This window comes from Pinus tabuliformis, chromosome 5_1, assembly GCF_031772625.1.
Source record: "Pinus tabuliformis cultivar Carrire ecotype Pingquan chromosome 5_1, CPIR1, whole genome shotgun sequence".
In the NCBI taxonomy this organism is placed as follows: Eukaryota; Viridiplantae; Streptophyta; class Pinopsida; order Pinales; family Pinaceae; genus Pinus; species Pinus tabuliformis.
In genome coordinates this window covers 300,729,551-300,748,560 of record NC_142305.1, presented here as the reverse complement: position 1 = coordinate 300,748,560, position 19,010 = coordinate 300,729,551, and the positions used below count along the sequence as shown (strand labels likewise).

General features: G+C 41.6%; 1 protein-coding gene across 1 annotated transcript in view; it reads left to right on the top strand.

Moving 5' to 3' along the window:
- Nucleotides 1–1,705: 1,705 nt before the first annotated feature.
- LOC149164559 (uncharacterized protein At4g14342) overlaps nt 1,706–19,010 on the top strand; it is a 30,551-nt gene continuing 13,246 nt past the window's right edge. Inside the window, exons 1-3 of the mRNA XM_089430935.1 lie at nt 1,706–1,902; nt 2,033–2,118; nt 2,481–2,604. Coding sequence (XP_089287061.1) covers nt 1,897–1,902; nt 2,033–2,118; nt 2,481–2,604 — 216 coding nt within the window. The 5' untranslated portion in view covers nt 1,706–1,896. The remainder of the gene's footprint in view (nt 1,903–2,032; nt 2,119–2,480; nt 2,605–19,010) is intronic.

The following is a 19,010-nucleotide window of genomic DNA, read 5'->3' as shown; positions in this document are numbered from 1 at the left end:
TCCAAAAAGCCAGAGCTTGTTAAATGAACACTCATGGATTTTTCCACATCTAGCTAGGATTCAAAAAGTCTGTTGAGATAGATATCTAGTGAGTGGCAGTTGACCATGTAGAACCACTCTGATGTGGTGATTGCCGATAAGGATTGTAGCAACCCTGTGGAGTCGAGGTGGAGGCTAGGTGGCAACTAAGTGGTGGGTGACATAGATGGGCGAAAGGACTGAATTAGTGGGGATCTAGAGGTTCAAAATTTTCTTAAACTGGGACTTTTGTAAATTCTAGATCCAAGTGGGTACAATACTTCTAAAAGAACTAAATGAATTCAAAAGACCAAAGATTCGATAAGTGCTGAAATGAGGGATTCTTGGAAATCTTGAATCCAAATAAGAGTGGAGGGTTGATGTATTTCCCTTCCGAGGATGTGACTCTAAACAATGTTAACACATGGACAAGTATTGCCACGTGGAAATATATGGATGCTAACATGGTGATTAGGAGAGAAAAACTTAAAGGGGCCATAATTTCGCATATAGAGCTCGATTTTTAATGAAGTTTACATTGTAAAGCTCTTAACAAGCAGATGATGATGATGGTCTCAAAAAGGAGTTATAGGGGGAGTAAAAGAAAGTGAAAAATTAGAACCCCATCTCTTTAAAGATGATTTAGGGAGTTGGGTACGTTACAGATAATTCATTCGTTATTCTTATTAAGCTTTATTGTAACTAGGTAATTGAAAGTGATTATTTGGAATGAAGATGAGTAGGTGGAACCCTCCATGATTCCTTTATGATGTTCAGGTCAATGTTATGGAGATTTGATCACTCATTGGTCTATTTTTTATTGGAAGGGGATCTTTGTCAAATCAACATACCCTTTCTCTAGACTATGGAATGATTGGGGGTCAAGGTGAACAAGTCTCGTGAAACATAAGTTTCCACTAAAGTTCTGACCTAGTTCCTTATAAGTTCCACTATGAATCACTGGTCTAGAAGACATCTTAAGGAAATCTATAGAATTTTTTGCCACAATGCATTTTAATACTCCACTTCTTAGCTCTAACCTTATTCTTTTCCTTCGAGGTTGCAATAATTTCATATAAATACGAGAATATCATGGTTCCACCCTCAAAGTCCTAAAGATCTCACACAAAGTCCACTCATTCTTCTTCTTCCTCTATTACCAAGATTTGTACATAAATACATACCAAGTTCAACTTCTAAATCTATTATACAATCTTTAACAATTTAGTAATTTTCTTTAACAATTTAGTAATTTTCTTTGAATTTTTGTTTGTTGACTAACTCATAAAGTTTGAACCTAAAACCTTTAAGAACATAACTCCTCACTATCAAAGCAATTGCCAATTCTCTACTAATTTTCTTTTTATTTGATTAAAAAAACCTACCACCTTATATAAATATCTTTCATTACTCCACTTTATAATACATTATTATTTAACCTAAAAAAACATAATTATTTCACTTAAAAAGGATTTCAATACATATTACAATTTTTTAATAAAAATTGCCTTTTTTTTTTTTTTCCCGGATTTTAGACATCACATCAAACAAACCACAATAAACTTTTCAATGGACATACAGGTACAAATACAAGGCGTTATTGGAAATACTTAAACCCAGATGTAACTTGAAAGCGAAATTTAATTTGAAAGACCGCTGCGTAATTAACCGACATTATCTATTTACCCGATGTGTTTATTTTCTGTGCAAGTACATGGTCATTCACAATTTTAAACAGTTTTGTTTGTCGGATAGAGGGTTTACGTCTAAACAGCCAGAGACTTCCATTTAAACGATTCTGAGCATTGTTTGGATTTCAGAATCTGCGAAAACAAAGGATTACATTTTTGAAATCTCAAGTATTTACTGCCCATCACAATGCAGGTCACAATTCTTTCTCCTTCCCAGACAATTCAAGTTCTTCCATATCATATAAATGATGATTATTCCGGTTTCTTTTTTTCTTCCCATTACTGAAAACTTTCGTTTTCTTTCAAAAAAATTGGATTGGCAGGCGAGCGATAGGTTTAACATCAACTCACAACTCGAGCATCTGCAAGCAAAATACGTTGGCACTGGACATGCCGATCTCAACAGATTGTAAGTGTTTAAGTTGTGGTGCCATTTCAATTCCCTTCTTCAATACAATCGATTCGACATGTAAACCACGTTTTATTTTATTTTTCATTTTTTGGCCGTGTTGCTCGTTCAAACCCTGGTACCTATTTCGGTTCTGTTGTTACGCTGATAATTACGATTTTCTGTTGCTTGTTCAGTGCCGTGTATTAAATTAGGGTTTTGTACCACATGTTCAAATCCCTGTATTTAATTGGGGTTTCGTATTATGTGTTTAAACCCCAACAATTTAATAAAGTTTTGTGTTACCTGTTCAAACCCGTCTAAATTAGCGTGTTATGTGTTCAAAACCGAAAAGTGATAAGAGTTTTGATTTTTATGTGAAGTGAGTGGGCAGTGAACATCCAGCGGGACAGTTATGCATCATATGTGGGCCACTACCCCCTCTTGGCCTATTTTGCTGTTGCAGAGAATGAGTCCATTGGGAGAGAACGCTACAACTTCATGCAGGTGAGTCAATCGCTCTTCCTTTGTATAACTGCCAACTTCAAGTTTACGTGTGTTTTTCTTATGTAATGATTTAGTTAAATTCTTAATAAGCCATTTAGCATTCTTAATTTAAATAAAAACTACTGAACTGATGAAATTTTCATCAAGCAAATGTCATTGGAAAGACGCATAGGTGTGGATAGAAATGTAGGCTGTCATTTATGTGTGTTTTTTCTTATGTAATGATTTAGTTAATTCTTAATAAGCCATTTAACATTCTTAATTTAATGAAAACCACTGAACTGATGAAATGTAGGATGTCATTTACGGGAAAGATCTTCTATTGCTCTTTTGTTAAATTGAACCTAGTTACCACAAACTTACTTGGACTTGCATGTCCGTTACGGCTTTTGTTGTGTTTGATATCAACGAATAAGGTGTGCTTCAAGTGTTTGTGAGCATCAACAAGCTTGGAGCAATTCCATTTCCCATGCTAACACAATTTAACAAGAGCATGGATTCAAAGATTCCCTGCCATCTTAAATACCGTTCAACCAACGTGAAGGATTTCTGAATACTTTAAGTCAAAAGAAAGCCTCTAATTTTCATGGTTGTTGTCATGTAGATCAAGTCCTAAAAGCTGATATCTTGAGAGCATTCTTTTCTGCAAGCCACTCCTCCTAGCACATAGTTATGCAGGACTGACTCTCCAAGCCTCTTGGCCTTCAATATCTCTAATGATTCATTTGACATAGAGTGTAGATTTTCCACGAAATTCTGATCTGCTGTTATGAACAATCTGAAAACAAATTTTCTTTTCACACAGACACAAAATTTCTCTACCAAATAGCAGCGGAATAGAACAAAAATAATTTCACAAAATTCACACAATAAAACACAAATTTTCTAGGGAACCCAACAAGGAAAACCCTCGCTTGCTTCAGAATTTCATTAAGGAAAATTAAGTAACATATTTCATACACATACAAGCTGGTTCCAATCTGAAAATACAATAATTTTCCTGCCTGTCCTAGGCCTGAAACCTCTGCCTGATAGCTGACCTGCTTCCTCCTCCTATACGCACTAGAGGCTCTGATTTTCCAGCACAAAACCTTAAGAAATAATCTCCTAATTCCTAGCGTTGGCTGAGCTCCTATTAATTAGGGATTTCCCTATTGCTATGCGCACTCCAAAGAGAAATTGCCCTCCTCAATAATTCGCACAAGGAACACTTGGCTTGTTCCTCCACAAGCTCTTTTGCTCACAAACTCATGCTCAAGAATTGATTGATTAATTGTGCCTTCGATCTCCTTATAAGCTTTTCGATTAGGCTATTGTTAGTGAGTTTTCTAAATTAGGAGTTGAACCGGAGCTTTTCTAGTTAACAAAAGTCAACACACTTAGTTACTGAATCATCCTAAAATTTAGGAGGCTAACTCCGCTTGCTCACTCAGTTCCCAATTTAACTCACACTAGAGGATAGATAACTCATCCTCCACAAACCTGCACTAGTCATACTGCTTCTTGAACTTGTCCTCATCACTGGAACTTGTATATGACTAAGAAGATCTCCAAATCTATTCCTTGAATTAAGGCACAAATCAAGGAATCCATTCCTACGCTATTTTTTAACACTCCCTCTTAGCGAGGAAGGGATTATGTACAACTCCCAACTTATCTCTGTGATGAACAAAACTACTTTTTGCCAATGACTTAGTCAAAATGTTTGTTGTCTGCTCCCCTATTGGAATGTACGGTAGCTTGACTATCCCCTTTTACACACAATCTCTAAGACGGTGAAGCTTAATCATCGAAGGTAGCTATCAATCTGAATGTACCATGCTCTCGAAGCTTGCTTGAGCCCATAAAGAGCTCTCTTTAGCCTGCACACATGTGTGTCTCTGCTGAATCGCCTGAACCCCTCTCGCTACTCTATATAGATCTCCTCCTCGACAACCCTATTGAGAAAGGTTGTCTTCACGTCCATCTGGTGGATCTTCCACCCCATCTGTGTTGCAAGTGCCAAAATAGTCTTGATGGATGAATATTATGCTATTGGGGCAAAAGCCTCCTCATATTCTATGCTCTCAATTTGTTAGAAGCCCTTGGCCACAAACCTGGTCTTGAACTTCTCCACACTCCCATTTTCTCCATGTTGCAACTTGTACACCATCTGGATCCAACTACTGATTTCCCCTTAGGTCGTGGAACAACCTCCCAGACATCATTCTTCATGATAAAGGAATACTCCTCCACCATGGCATCCTGCCAAACCTGCTGAGAAGTTGCTTCCTCATAAGAAGAAGGCTTAATGTCCACCAACTTTGTCATCAGTTCCATATAACCTGTCTACCTCTGTGGCTATTTACTTTGCCTAAACATGGTGCTAGGAGCCTTGACCTGCTACTGAGCCTCCTGGATCAACCTCTCGGCCCCTTTGGCCTTCTTCCTCCTTGTGTTGGGTGGCTTTGGCTGTTCTATCTGCTCTCGGCCTGGCTTGTCCTCCTCATCTTGCTGCAAATCTTGCTGCGCTACCCTCTTGCTGCTGGACTGTGACTGTGGTTGAATTTGATGTGCTGGTTGTGACTCCTGTTTGGGAGAGAGTAGCTCCTCCTCAGGTACTGCAATTTGCTCACACTCTAAGGAAACTCTCAGAGCTTGGTCCTCCTGGAATCTCACATCTCGCCTGAGAACTGTCTTCTTGAGTCCTGGAAGATACAACTTGCATGCATGAGATGTCTCATTGTACCCCACAAAGATACCCTTCTCTGCTGTGGCATTCAAGTTTTTCTTGTTATCCTTGGACACTTGACAGTAGCCTTTTGTGTCAAAGATCAAAAAGTGTGAAACATCAAGCTTCTTGCCTGTGAAGACCTCCTTTGGTGTGACTTGTCCAAGTACCCTGTGTGGACTCCTGTTTTGCAGAAATACTGCAGTGTTGCATGCTTTTGCCCACAAGAACCTAGGCCGATCCTGATCATGCAACATAGCTCTAGCTGCTCCAACAATGCTCCTCTTAGCCACCCCATTATGTTACGAGGTGTTATTAACTCTCTTTTAATGCCTTCCTTTGCACAAAACTCCTTTGAAGGCATTAGAGATATATTCTCCACCATTGTCACTTCTCACTGCCTTGATTTTCTTCTTGGTTTGCTTCTCTATCAAGGCCTTAAACTCCATGACCCTATCTAAGACCTCACCTTTTTTTTTCATAAAATAAATCCAAGTTTTATGAGAAAAATCATTGTTGAAAGTAACATAATACCTGTGCCTCATCAGTGATGGAGAAGAGAAGGGCCGACACACATTTGAATACACCAGCTCCCAAATACCCTTGGCTTTGCTATACTGACTCTCGAAGGAAGACTTGGCATACTTGCCAAGTGTGCATCGGAGCATCCCTTGAACGCTCCACTCTTGTCAAGGCCTCTTGCTGGTAATCCCGTGGCAATCTGCTGAAGAATCTTCACTACCCCATGATGCAAGTGTCCCATGTGCCTGTGCCAAATTTTACCTATATCTACACATCCTGCCTTGCTGCTCAAGGCTGCATTAGTCTCTACATGCAACTTGTAGAGGTTTTTCACCCTCACACCTATCTGCTTCTTACATCCAGAAGTCAAGTGCTGGAGCTAAGCCTTCAAGGATAGCTACTGAAACCAAGTTCTTCTTCAACCTTGGAACATAGAGAACATCTTTGAGATGAAGGGTATTACCTGAACCCCTCTCAAAGCTGACAGTACCAACTCCCTTCGTAGCAGCATACTTTCCATTATCTTCAAGCTCGATATTCACTTGCATATCTTTCTCATCCAGCTGGCTGAAATACTCTCGATTTCTTGTCACATGGAAAGAGGCTCCTGAATCGATATACCATTTATTGCTCCCTACTGAGCTTGCCATGCAAACTGTCAATGAGAAGTGCTTCTCAAACTATGAGGCAAACTCATCTACCTCAACTAATGCATCTACATGCTCCTTATTCAACCCCTTCTTTCGGTTAGGACATTTGGAAGCATAGTGTCCAAAAGTATGGCAATGGAAGCATTTGATCTTTACTCAAATGTGTCTTCTTCTTGTTACCCTTTTGACTGAATTTTCTCTTCACCTTGACTTTCTTGCCTTTGCCTTTGCCTGCCAGAGCAAGATTCTCCTCCTCCTCAACCTTGGAACCCTTGCCACTGCTGCTAGATGTCTCAACTAGCTTGAGCCTTAGCTCCTCCTAGATGAAGTCACTCCATGGGCGTTCCCAATCCGACAACTTATCTTGTCTAGTAATACTCTGAAGAAAAAGTGTTGCTCTTCAACAACTGCTAGCTCATCACGGACTTCCTGAACTTTGGTGAGATAGGCAGTGACACTCTCACCCTGATGCAGCTTGATTGTCCTCAACTTCTCTTGGAGGACCATCTTCCGGTTCTCTGAAGAGTTCTGGTAGAGCTTGACTAAGGCATCCCACATATCCTTAGCTGTATCTTTACCTGCAACATGAGGAACTATATGATCCCGAAGTCCATCCAAGATCATTCTCTTGGCCTTGGCCATCTACCTTTGGAAGAGCCTCAACTCGTTTGGATTTGAAGGTTCTGCAACACCTTTCTCAGCAAATTCTTTCAGCCCAAATTTGTCCAACAAGAACAATATGCAGACCTTCCAAAAACCAAAATTTGAAGAGCCATCCAATCTATCCTGCTCTCACAATCCCAATCTTGTGTGAGTTGTCATCTTTGAAGACTATGTGCTGATTGATCTCTGTTCACAACTTTGATACCATGTAGATTTCCACGAAATTCTGATCTGTTGTTATGAACAATCTGAAAACAATTTTTCTTTTCACACAGACAAAATTTCTCTACCAAATGGCAGCGGAATAGAACAGAAATAATCTCACAAAATTCACACAATAAAACACAAATTTTCTAGGGAACCCAGCAGGGAAAACCCTCACTTGCTTCAGAATTTTATTAAGGTAAATTAAGCAACAAATCTGGTACACATACAAGCTGGTTCCAATCTGAAAATACAATAATTTTCCTGCCTGTCCTAGGCCTGAAACACTGCTTGATAGTTGGCCTGCTTCCTCCTCCTATATGCACTAGAGGCTTTGATTTTCCATTACAAAACCTTAGGAAATAATCTCCTAATTCGTAGCGCTGGCTGAGCTCCTATTAAATAGGGATTTCCCCTATTTCTATGCGCACTCCAAAGAGAAATTTCCCTCAATAATTTGAACAAGGAACACTTGGCTCGTTCCTCCACAAGCCTCTCTTGCTTACAAACTCGTGCTCAAGAATTGATTGATTAATTGTGTGCCTTCGATCTCCTTATAAGCTTTTCGATTAGCCTATTGTTAGTGAGTTTTCTAAATTAGGAGTTGAACTGGAGCTTTTCTAGTTAACAAAAGTCAACACACTTAGTTGACTGGATCCTCCTAAAATTTAGGAGGCTATTTCCACTTGTTCATTCAGTTCCCAATTTAACTCACACTAGAGGACAAATAACTCATCCTCCACAAACTCGCACTAGTCAAACTGCTTCTTGAACTCGTCCTCATCATTGGAACTTGTACATGACTAAGAAGATCTCCAAATCAATTCTTTGAATTAAGGCACAAATCAAGGAATCCAATCCAACACTACTTTTTAACATAGAGAGCATCTTCTTGTATAAATGCCCGTCTTTCCCAAAGTCTCAGACTTCTTATATCCCTTGCACTGCAACAAATGTTTCAGGGAATCTTGTGGAAGCCTTTCTTACCATCAAATCTTGACACAAAAGTCCAAACCTCCTCTACTCCTTGGATTGGAATGGAATTTTTCCTTAGCATCAAATCTTGATACAAAAAAAGATGAAATTTTGACAACTAACAAAGGTGGTAGCTGAAGGGACCTAACATGAAGAATAATATAAATTTGTGGATGTGAACTCCTTTGTACATTTTCGGGAATGGGCTACCAAGGAAATAAATTTGTTGGGCCACCTAGCGAATGACCACCTTCTCTATTCTTTGCACAACTTGTTGCCAAAGGTTAGCAATAGAGACCTGGATAGTTGTGAGTGCTTTTCTTGGAAATTTGAAGATTTGTACTGTTTGGACTCATATCCATCCAAGATTCTCTAGCCAATTGGGTAACTTGTGTTAGCCCTGGTTATAGCAGTTGGTCTTAGTAGCCCATTGAATGTTGGAGCTTGAAGTCTCGTAAAATATGTTTAAGAATTTTGGCTTGTTCTCAAAGGATACCCCATGTTTCTTGATAGGAATGAATGCCAAGTTACCAAGTTCTATATGAAACCTTGGGGAAAAACAAAATAATTTTGTTAATTTAAAAGAAAATTTAATTCGAAACCATTCACGAATCACAACATTACAACTATAAATTATAAGTAATAATCTGATAACCACAGTTGATAACTTATAAGTTTGAAGATTGAAATCAAGATGTCTCATACAAAAAGGATAATACAAAAAAAAGTGTTTCATCAATGATCACTCTATTAATATGGTAATTAGTACCTACATATCTTGAAATGGGTCTACATCCTTATCATTTGCATATTGCAGTTCTACATCATGAATAGACATTGGGTGATATGAGTGTTGAAAGTTTAAGCTAGAGGCTTGATTGGTGGTGATGGTTCTGTTGAGTTTTGTAGCTCGAAAGGTACTTCTAGTCTTGTGTCTTGACTCGAAGGACCTTGCTTTGCCTCTTTAGGAAATTGCATGTGACATGCAGATTGTGTAAGTGAGTTGCATGCACGCAAATGTGTTACATGTAACATGCATGAGGTGTGCATGTAAGTAAGCTAAATTTATGACTTGTGCTTGAGTTAAAGTAGAGAAAGCTAAAGATAGGATAGTAAACTAAAGTACCGTCACTTATCTTTAGTTAACTTGATGAGCTACTTTTGGCTATCAATCTTAGCATAGGAAAGTTATAAATTGAGCCTAAAGTGAGGAGTTAGGACACAACAACGACACATGATTGGGAGAGGCTTCTCAGTGAGCATGTGCTGGGTTCAAGGGAGTACAGAGAGACTGGTGATCAGTTTTGTAATTTGTATTTTCTCATTTGGGCCTTTATCACAGGACAACAACCCAAGTAAGTAATGTGATTAATTTATTAATGAAGAATTGTTGATTGGGCATAAATATGTTTTTGTGTGATTCAAATAGAGTAATTTTGCTTTCGCTAAATATTTTTGGTTAGGAACTTAGCTGTGTATTCGCTTAGTCAATAATTGTTGGGAATCGATTACCAGGTGTTGGGTTCTGGAAATTCTAACATGGTATGAGAGCCCCGACTCTGAACCGATCTCAGAATTACATGTGCTGGGATCGTGTCATATTGTCGAAGGGAAGTTGGTGCGGATCATATGAACGAAACCTTTTTTAAGATTGTTTAAGGGTTGAGAGGAATTTTTTTTTTACGGGCAATTTTTTTTAGTCGAGAAGAGAAAAAAAATATAATTCAAATAAAAAGTGGAAAAGAAAAAAAGGGAACCAATATTGTTTTTTAAAGAAAAAAGTAAAAAAGGGGTTTGAAAAAAGTTTGGTTGATTGTGGTGGTGGTTGACAAGCTTGGCTAGCTAGCCACTTGCAACACCCATCGCCAGGGCTTTCGACTGGTTGTCCCAATCGCAAATTGCAGCACTCGACAGGGTGAGAACAGGCAGAGCTGAGGATTGGATAGCAGGGTCGACTGACAACAATTGGATCACAGTAAGCAATCGGCGACTGGAAAAAGAGACTGCGTGGTTGGCGTGATAAGTTAGCGAGAGGGATTTGCATGATAGTGAGCGGGCAATGGCTGAAGAAGACACAAAGCAAATGACGTGGAGCTGGAGGCAGTAGGTCGCAAAGGACGTTGGGTGATAACTAACTGATAATGGAGGAAAGTGGCAGACAGTTGATAGATTTGGTCGACGCTGAGACAGGGCGAGTCCGTGAAGACTATGTGAAAATTGTGGAGTTGTGGAGGGTGAAGCCAACATTGTGGAGATCGAGCAGAGGGTGGTAAGCCTGTGGTGGTGTGCTGGACCGTTGGTTGGGCCGTGGTGGTGGTGAGCAATATCACATGGTGTTGTGTTATTGGTATTACATGGTGTTGTGTTATTGGGCATGTTAGGGTCCCACCCTAACCCCCTTATTTATGTAATAGGATCGAGTCAGTTATAGTTAAGTAAAGAGTCAATAAAGCCCATATTAATAATTGTAAGTGGTTAACCTGCATTTAATGACGGGACCACAGTTAATTGCAAATGGGCCATGGTATTAGATAGATGGTATTAATAAGAACCATGGTATTGCATGTATGAATCCTACATAAAGGATAGAGACTCCCTGCGAGGGGCATCGTGTCTTATTTTGTAATCGAGCTCAGCTCTATTGGAGGTTGCCCCCTCGAAGAGGCAAGTGAACTTTTCTTTTTGAATAATAAAATACTTGCTGTTATTGCTCTTGTTCTATGTTCTTGGTATATTTCTTCGCATATTTGGTATTCTGGTATCATCTCGCAGGTTAAGAGCATAACAAGTGGTATCAAAGCGCTTTCCAGGGCCGGTGGGATCTCCATTTTTTAGCAAATTTTTTTTGGCTAGAGATGTGTTCTGGTGTCTTTAAATCACGGGATTTGTCGTTGAGCGCATAAACCTGCGGATTTGGGGAGGCATGCACGCAGGAAATACAAGAGGTGGTCACGCTTGTTGGACTCCCTTGTAACCCTTGTGGGTGCCCCTTCGAGTAGTAGCGCATTAGACAGAACCGCGCACGGACTGTCTTCCAAGTACCTTCTGGGTATATCGAAAGCCCCCTGGCTCCCTTGAAACCTCGCCATAGATAAACTGTTAGTCGTCTTGCTGCTACAGTACACCGAGAACAACACTCGGAGAGATTACTCGCCCGTACGATAGGGTAGTCGGGTTGTACGGCTAAGGGTACGGTTGATCCTCCTTGGTTAGTGCCCTGAAAAATTGGGCCGAGTACCACTGTCGGACTCTTATGTATATTGCGATCTGTAGCACTTGACACCCCTGGAGACCCTAGTTCCCTTCTCTATCGCGGGATCACGCATAATCTCTGCCAGATCAGAGCTCGCAAGTGGGGTTTTGCAGCAGCAGCAACAATCAGTTCCACCGTTCAGATTTATCAGAACAACCATTTCGATATATTAGATCCATCAGATCCGCAGCAGCAATCAGTTCAGCCGTTCAAATCTATTAGATCAGCCATTCAGATCTCTCAGATCCCTCAGATCCACCATCCAGATCTGAGTAGTTGTGTGGGTTCCTATACCTGGGCGTGATTTTCGCAGGACTTTTGGTAGCATTGACATTTCAGGGATTCGGCGACTGCAGTATTCCTAAGCAAGGAGTAAAACTTTGTAGGGAGTAAAAAAAAGTCTGAGATACCCTGGGGCGCTTATTAGTGACTTAGCCCATAAGAATCAGGACGACGAGTTGAGCAAGGTGGTACCATTCAATTGTTAGTGCCAAAAAAAATTCGGGCGGTCCCAAATTTCAAGTAAATCGGCTTGGTGCATGGTACAAACTAGAAATCAAGCTATGGCGAATGAAAGGATGGACAACCTTGAAGCATCCTTGAAAGACATCCAAGAGCAACTGACAAAAATAACTACAGCACTCTCTATGGGCAAGGCAGACGCCCGCGAGGAGGCATATATTGGCAATGGACACAGTGAGGGTGAGTCTAGCCACTCTCTGTTGAAATTTGGTACCGGAGGACAGGTGGTTCCTTTAGGCTTTGATCTTTGGCCTAGGGAAAAGTGTCCAAAAGAATTTAATTTTTCTCCTAAAGTGACTTTATAATTTTATAAAGTTAAATCTAATTTAAAAGTGACTTTAAATGATAAAGTTACTAAGTCTAATTTTAAAGTGACTTTTATAAAGTCAATGAAAAATTAGAAAGGAAAAGTGACTTTGGAAATAAATGACTAAGTGGGTCTTTATTAAAGTGGGGTGAATTAAAAAATAAAAAGTGAGATTTAAATGAGCATTTAATCTCAGCCATTGATCTAAATCTATTTCAGCCATTGGATTTAGAGATCACCCAAAAGTCACTTGGGTCACCCAAAAGTCATTTGGAGTTATATTAAGGGAGGAAAAGGAGGAAAAGATCACATTTGATTCAATTCTTTCATGAGCAGATTGGGAGAAGGAGAGCAAGAGAGCAAGAGAGATTTCTGAGCAGGGAGGAGAAGGAGACAGTAGCTTGGCACGCATTCCAAGGCAGCAGTTGAGCAGATTTGTATAGCTGATTCAGCACATAGTGAAAGACAGATTTTTGCACAAAAATCGAGGAGCAGTTTGCTGATTTTTCTGCACACAAAACGGAGGCCGTACAACATTTATTGCTGTCCTGTTTGCTGTAATTTCCAGATTGCTGTGAGGCACGGGAAATGAGATAAGTTGTAAATTTGCTTGCTGATTTTTTGCTGAATAATTCTCACTGTAAAAAGGCAATTTTCAGAAATAAAGAAGAGCTCTCAAACTGGTTTTCCCCAAGAATTGTAGGGGGTTTTTCCAGGGTCACATTGACCAAAAATCTCAGTGTTTAAATGTGTTTTAATGGCTGTTTATTACTGCTGATTTTTATTTCTGCAATTTCCAGCATTCTGTAAAATTTCCAGAATTTGTGTTTTCAACAATTTTTTTTTTTTTTTTTGTTCAGCTTGTTAAATGTATGGTTATGGGAAAGGGCATTTAACTATATGGGAGAAATAAGGAGAAACTGAAAACCGGGGTGGGAAAACAGAAATTTCTACATGGTATCAGAGCTTGAGTGCTGAAGGGCAGTTTGGGACAGCAAAAGGAAAAATTACAGCTGCGGATTTTTCACTCAGAAAATTCCAGCAAGCTGATTTTTTCATAAACAGCAGTTTTACCTTTACTACAACAGTGCTATTTTTCAGTTTTAGGACAGCAGGATGTCATTGGGATTGAGGGTGGAGGATAGGTTGGATGGGCATATAAATTACAGTGTTTGGAAGGAGAGAATGCAGAGTATCTTTGAGGAGGCAGAAGTCTGGGATATCATGGTGCATACCACACAGAACCCTGTTGTTGTCCCTACTGATGCTACTCAATTGACAGCTTATAATAAAAAGAACAACAAGGGTAAGAGGCTAATTCTAGACGGAATCAAAGACCATTGCATTCCTCATGTGAGAGGAAAGAGTAATGCCCATGAGATGTGGACAGCGTTGTCCAATCTCTACCAGAGTACCAATGAGAACCGGAAGATGGTCCTGAAGGAGAAGCTGAAGAACATTAAGATGGGTAATGATAGTGCAGCTGGATATCTCACAAAGATTACTAATGTGAGAGATGAGTTGGCAGTGATTGGAGAGGCCATTCCACCCACTGAGTTGGTGCGGATTCCAGTGAATGGCCTCCCCCGTTCATGGTTGAACTTTGCTGATGGGGTTTGTGCACGTGAGACCCTTCCCACATGGGAGAGGTTTTGGGATGATTGCATTCAGACAGAGATCAGGAAAGGTCAGCTTGGGGCAGCCAAGCCAGTTGAGCAGGATGAGGATGTAGCACTGGTGGCAGGAGGCAAGAAAGGCAAAGGGAAGAAGCAGGATTTCACAAGCAGTGGTGGGGGCAAAAGCAAAGGTAAAGGTAAATAGGGGAACACACAGAAGGACTATTCCAAGGTGAAGTGTTGGAATTGTCAAAAGATGGGACACTATGCAGTTGTGTGTCCGGAGAAGAAGAAGAAGAAGGGGAAGAACCAGGACGTTGCAGCTTCAGCAGAGATTGAGGACTTTGCTGGTCGTTTTGACCGAGAGTTTGCGTTCACTACGTGTGAGTCCTCTAGTGCAGGATCACCTGCCACACAGGTTCAGAGGGAGCATGCTTTTCCCTCGATTAGCGGAGCATCTTCAGGTATCTGGTATGTGGACAGTGGGGCTTCACGTCATATGATAGGAGTCCTTGAGTACTTCTCAAAGCTTTCAGAGAGTGACACTGATATTGAGGTAGTACTCGGTGATGACAGAGTTGTTAGAGCAGTCGGGGTGGGGACAGTGACATTTCAGAGGGAGTCCAAACCTCCCTTGAAGGTGTCAGAGGTTCTTTATGTGCCAGGGATGAGGAAGAACCTTATATCCGTCTCAGCGTTGGAGGACAGAGGATATGAGGTACTGTTCAGGGGAGGACAGGTGTTGATGTATCCCAGGGGCACTCCAGCTGATTTAGCTAGGGTGATAGGTGTACGCCATGCAAAGGTGTACAAGTTTGCATTCCAACCCCTTTTGGCATTGAGCAGTAGTACCGACAGCAGAGCTAGCAGTTCTGAGCTGTGTGAGATTTGGCACCGCAGGATGGGACATATGTATCATGGAGCCTTGAGGACATTGCGGGAGATCACTACAGGTGTGCCAGATTTCAGTACTGATCACTTTGATACTTGCAGAGGTTGTGCGATGGGCAATTTGCCAAATCCCCTTTTCCCAGCAGTGACAGCAGAGCGACGGGGATACTTGATTTGATTCATTCCGATGTGAGCGGTCGGATGTCTCATGTTTCCTTGAGTGGATATGAGTACTATGTTTTATTCTTTCATGATCACTCCAGGAGGACCTGGATTTATTTTTTGAAGACCAAGAGTGAGGTCTTCAAGCGGTTTCAGGAGTTCAGAGCTCTTGTGGAGACTCAGACAGGTCGAAAGATCAAGTCCTTGAGGTTGGACAATGGAGGAGAGTACACCCTTGTAGAGTTTGTTGACTATTGTGCGGAGGCAGGCATTAGGAGGGAGTTCACTGTTCCTTACAACCCCCAACAGAACGGGGTTGCAGAGAGGAAGAACAGATCCATCATAGGGGCTGCCAAAGCCATGTTACATGATCAGGGGTTGCCATAGTTCTTGTGGGCAGAGGCCTGCAACACAGCTGTTTACTTGCAGAACAGGAGTCCGCATCGTGCCTTGGGGCACATGACTCCGGAGGAGGCTTTCTCTGTGAAGAAGACTGATATTGGTCATCTTCGTATCTTTGGGTGCATCACATACTCCTATATACCCAAGGAGAAGAGGACCAAACTAGAGCCCACCGCAGAGAAGGGTATCTTTATGGGCTACAGTGAGACCTCAAAGGCCTTTCGGATTTACATTCCTGCACAGAGGAGAGTTGTTGTCAGACGGGATGTGAAGTTCGAGGAGGACAGGGCCTTTAGGAGGTCACGGGAGTTAGAGTATCTGGATCAGCCAGACCCTCAGCAGCAGTTGAGTCAGTCGCAGGGATCCAGTGGGCAGGGATCAGGAGGATCCGGAGGTACATCTATGAGGATGTCAGGTCCGTCAGTGAGCAGTGGCTCGCCGAGCCAGAGGGGTGGTGCTCCGGGCAGCATGCAGAGCAGTTCACTAGGGAGTCCATTGATGGACAGTTCACACGGTACCTCAGCTTCTACAGGTTCAGGTGCAGGCAGGAGGACAGCAGACAGACAGTCAGGAGTTCAGGCTACTGATGATGATGAGGAGGAGGAGTTTCATTCTCCGGTGGGAGAAGTGCGCTCAGGGAAGAGGAAGCCCAAGTGGCTTCAGGACACCTTGAGAGATGCCACATCTGTTGCTGAGCCGAAGAGGCCGGTCAGAGAAAGTAGACCACCTGAGAGGTTTTGTAGCTATATGGCGATGGTTACCAGCATCCTTGACTCTGAGCCTTCTAGCTATGTATGAGGAGGCAGCTAGCCAGCAGGTCTGGAGAGAGGCCATGCAGGAGGAGTATTCTTCTATCATGAAGAATGATGTTTGGGAGGTGGTGTCGAGGCCTGAGGGCAAATCCGTGGTTACTTCCAGATGGCTTTACAAGGTAAAGCATGCTGCAGATGGCAGCATTGAGAAATTCAAAGCGAGGTTTGTGGCTAGAGGGTTCTCCCAGGTAGAGGGAGTTGATTATGAGGAGACCTTCGCTCCCGTGGCTCGATATACTTCGATCCGCTCCATTATATCGATAGCAGCAGAGATGGGTTGGAAGATCCACCAGATGGGTGTGAAGACCGCATTTCTCAATGGCTTCATACAGGAGGAGGTGTACATTGAGCAGCCACAGGGCTTTGAGGTGCATGGGAAGGAGTCCCATGTGTGCAGACTGAAGAAGGCCCTTTATGGCCTGAAGCAAGCTCCCAGAGCTTGGTACTCCAGGATAGATACATATTTGCAGGGGATGGGTTTCACAAAGAGTGAGGCAGATCCGAACCTTTACTTTATTGTGATTGGTGAGGAGCCTCTGATTTTGGTGCTGTATGTGGATGACTTGATCATTACAGGTGCAGAGAGACTCATAGAGCACTGCAAGAGAGATCTTGCGACGGAGTTTGAGATGAAGGACATCGGTTTGATGCATTACTTTTTGGGCTTGAAGGTGTGGCAGGAGGAGGGGCATTTCTTCCTGGGGCAGGGGAAGTATATTGTGGACATCCTTAGCAGATTCCACATGGAGGATTGTAGACCCATGTCGACACCGATGATCACCAACTGGAAGAAGCTTCATGCTGCGGATTCCGAGTTGGTGGATCCCACATTGTACAGGCAGCTGATTGGTTCCTTGATGTATTTGGTCAACACTAGACCAGATATCTGTTTTGCAGTCAACACGATGAGTCAGTTTATGAGTGAGCCTAGGAAGGTTCACTGGGTGGCTGCAAAACACATCTTGCGGTACTTGCAGGGGACAGTGGATTATGGTCTGGACTACAGGCAGGGAGATGGAGTGAGATTGGCAGGATACACTGATTCTGATTGGGCAGGTTGTGCTTCTGATAGGAAGAGCACTTCAGGGTGCTGTTTTGGGTTGGGTTCAGCAGTAGTGTCATGGTTCAGCCGGAAGCAGCGGTCAGTAGCACTGAGTTCAGCGGAAGTAGAGTATATGGCAGCCAGTCTAGCTAGTTGTGAGGCTATCTAGCTTCGCAAGATGTTGTTTGGCTTATTTGGTCAGCCGTTGAGACCTTCAGTGATTTACTGTGATAATCAGAGTTGCATTAAACTCACGGAGAATCCAGTATTTCATGACAGGTCAAAGCATATCGGGATCAGATATCATTTCATCAGAGACTATGTTCAGAAGGGAGTTGTGAAGCTTGAGTATATTTCCACTGATGAGCAGGTTGCAGATATCCTTATCAAAGCCTTACCACGGGGCAAGCATGTCTACTTCAGAGACAAGATGGGTGTGGTGAGGAACACCTTCCTCGGTAAGAGGGAGTGTTGAAATTTGGTACCGGAGGACAGGTGGTTCCCTTAGGCTTTGATCTTTGGCCTAGGGAAAAGTGTCCAAAAGAATTTAATTTTTCTCCTAAAGTGACTTTATAATTTTATAAAGTTAAATCTAATTTAAAAGTGACTTTAAATGATAAAGTTACTAAGTCTAATTTTAAAGTGACTTTTATAAAGTCAATGAAAAATTAGAAAGGAAAAGTGACTTTGGAAATAAATGACTAAGTGGGTCTTTATTAAAGTGGGGTGAATTAAAAAATAAAAAGTGAGATTTAAATGAGCATTTAATCTCAGCCATTGATCTAAATCTATTTCAGCCATTGGATTTAGAGATCACCCAAAAGTCACTTGGGTCACCCAAAAGTCATTTGGAGTTATATTAAGGGAGGAAAAGGAGGAAGAGATCACATTCGATTCAATTCTTTCATGAGCAGATTGGGAGAAGGAGAGCAAGAGAGCAAGAGAGATTTCTGAGCAGGGAGGAGAAGGAGACAGCAGCTTGGCACACATTCCAAGGCAGCAGTTGAGCAGATTTGTACAGCTGATTCAGCACATAGCGAAAGGCAGATTTTTGCACAAAAATCGAGGAGCAGTTTGCTGATTTTTCTGCACACAAAACGGAGGCCGTACAGCATTTATTGCTGTCCTGTTTGCTGTAATTTCCAGATTGCTGTGAGGCACGGGAAAGGAGATAAGTTGTAAATTTGCTTGCTGATTTTTTGCTGAATAATTCTCACTGTAAAAAGGCAATTTTCAGAAATAAAGAAGAGCTCTCAAACTGGTTTTCCCCAAGAGTTGTAGGGGGTTTTTCCAGGGTCACATTGACAAAAAATCTCAGTGTTTAAATGTGTTTTAATGACTGTTTATTACTGCTGATTTTTATTTCTGCAATTTCCAGCATTCTGTAAAATTTCCAGAATTTGTGTTTTCAGCATTTTTGTTTGTTTGTTTGTTTTTTTAATTTTAATTTCAGCTTGTTAAATGTATGGTTATGGGAAAGGGCATTTAACTATATGGGAGAAATAAGGAGAAACTGAAAACCGGGGTGGGAAAACAGAAATTTCTACACTCTCTTCACCTCTGGGGCACCCACCAACAATCCCATCCGCGACCACCCAAGATGGACATGCATAAATTTGATGGCTCTCACCCGGCAGCATGGATAGCACAAATGGAGCAATATTTCAATCTGAAT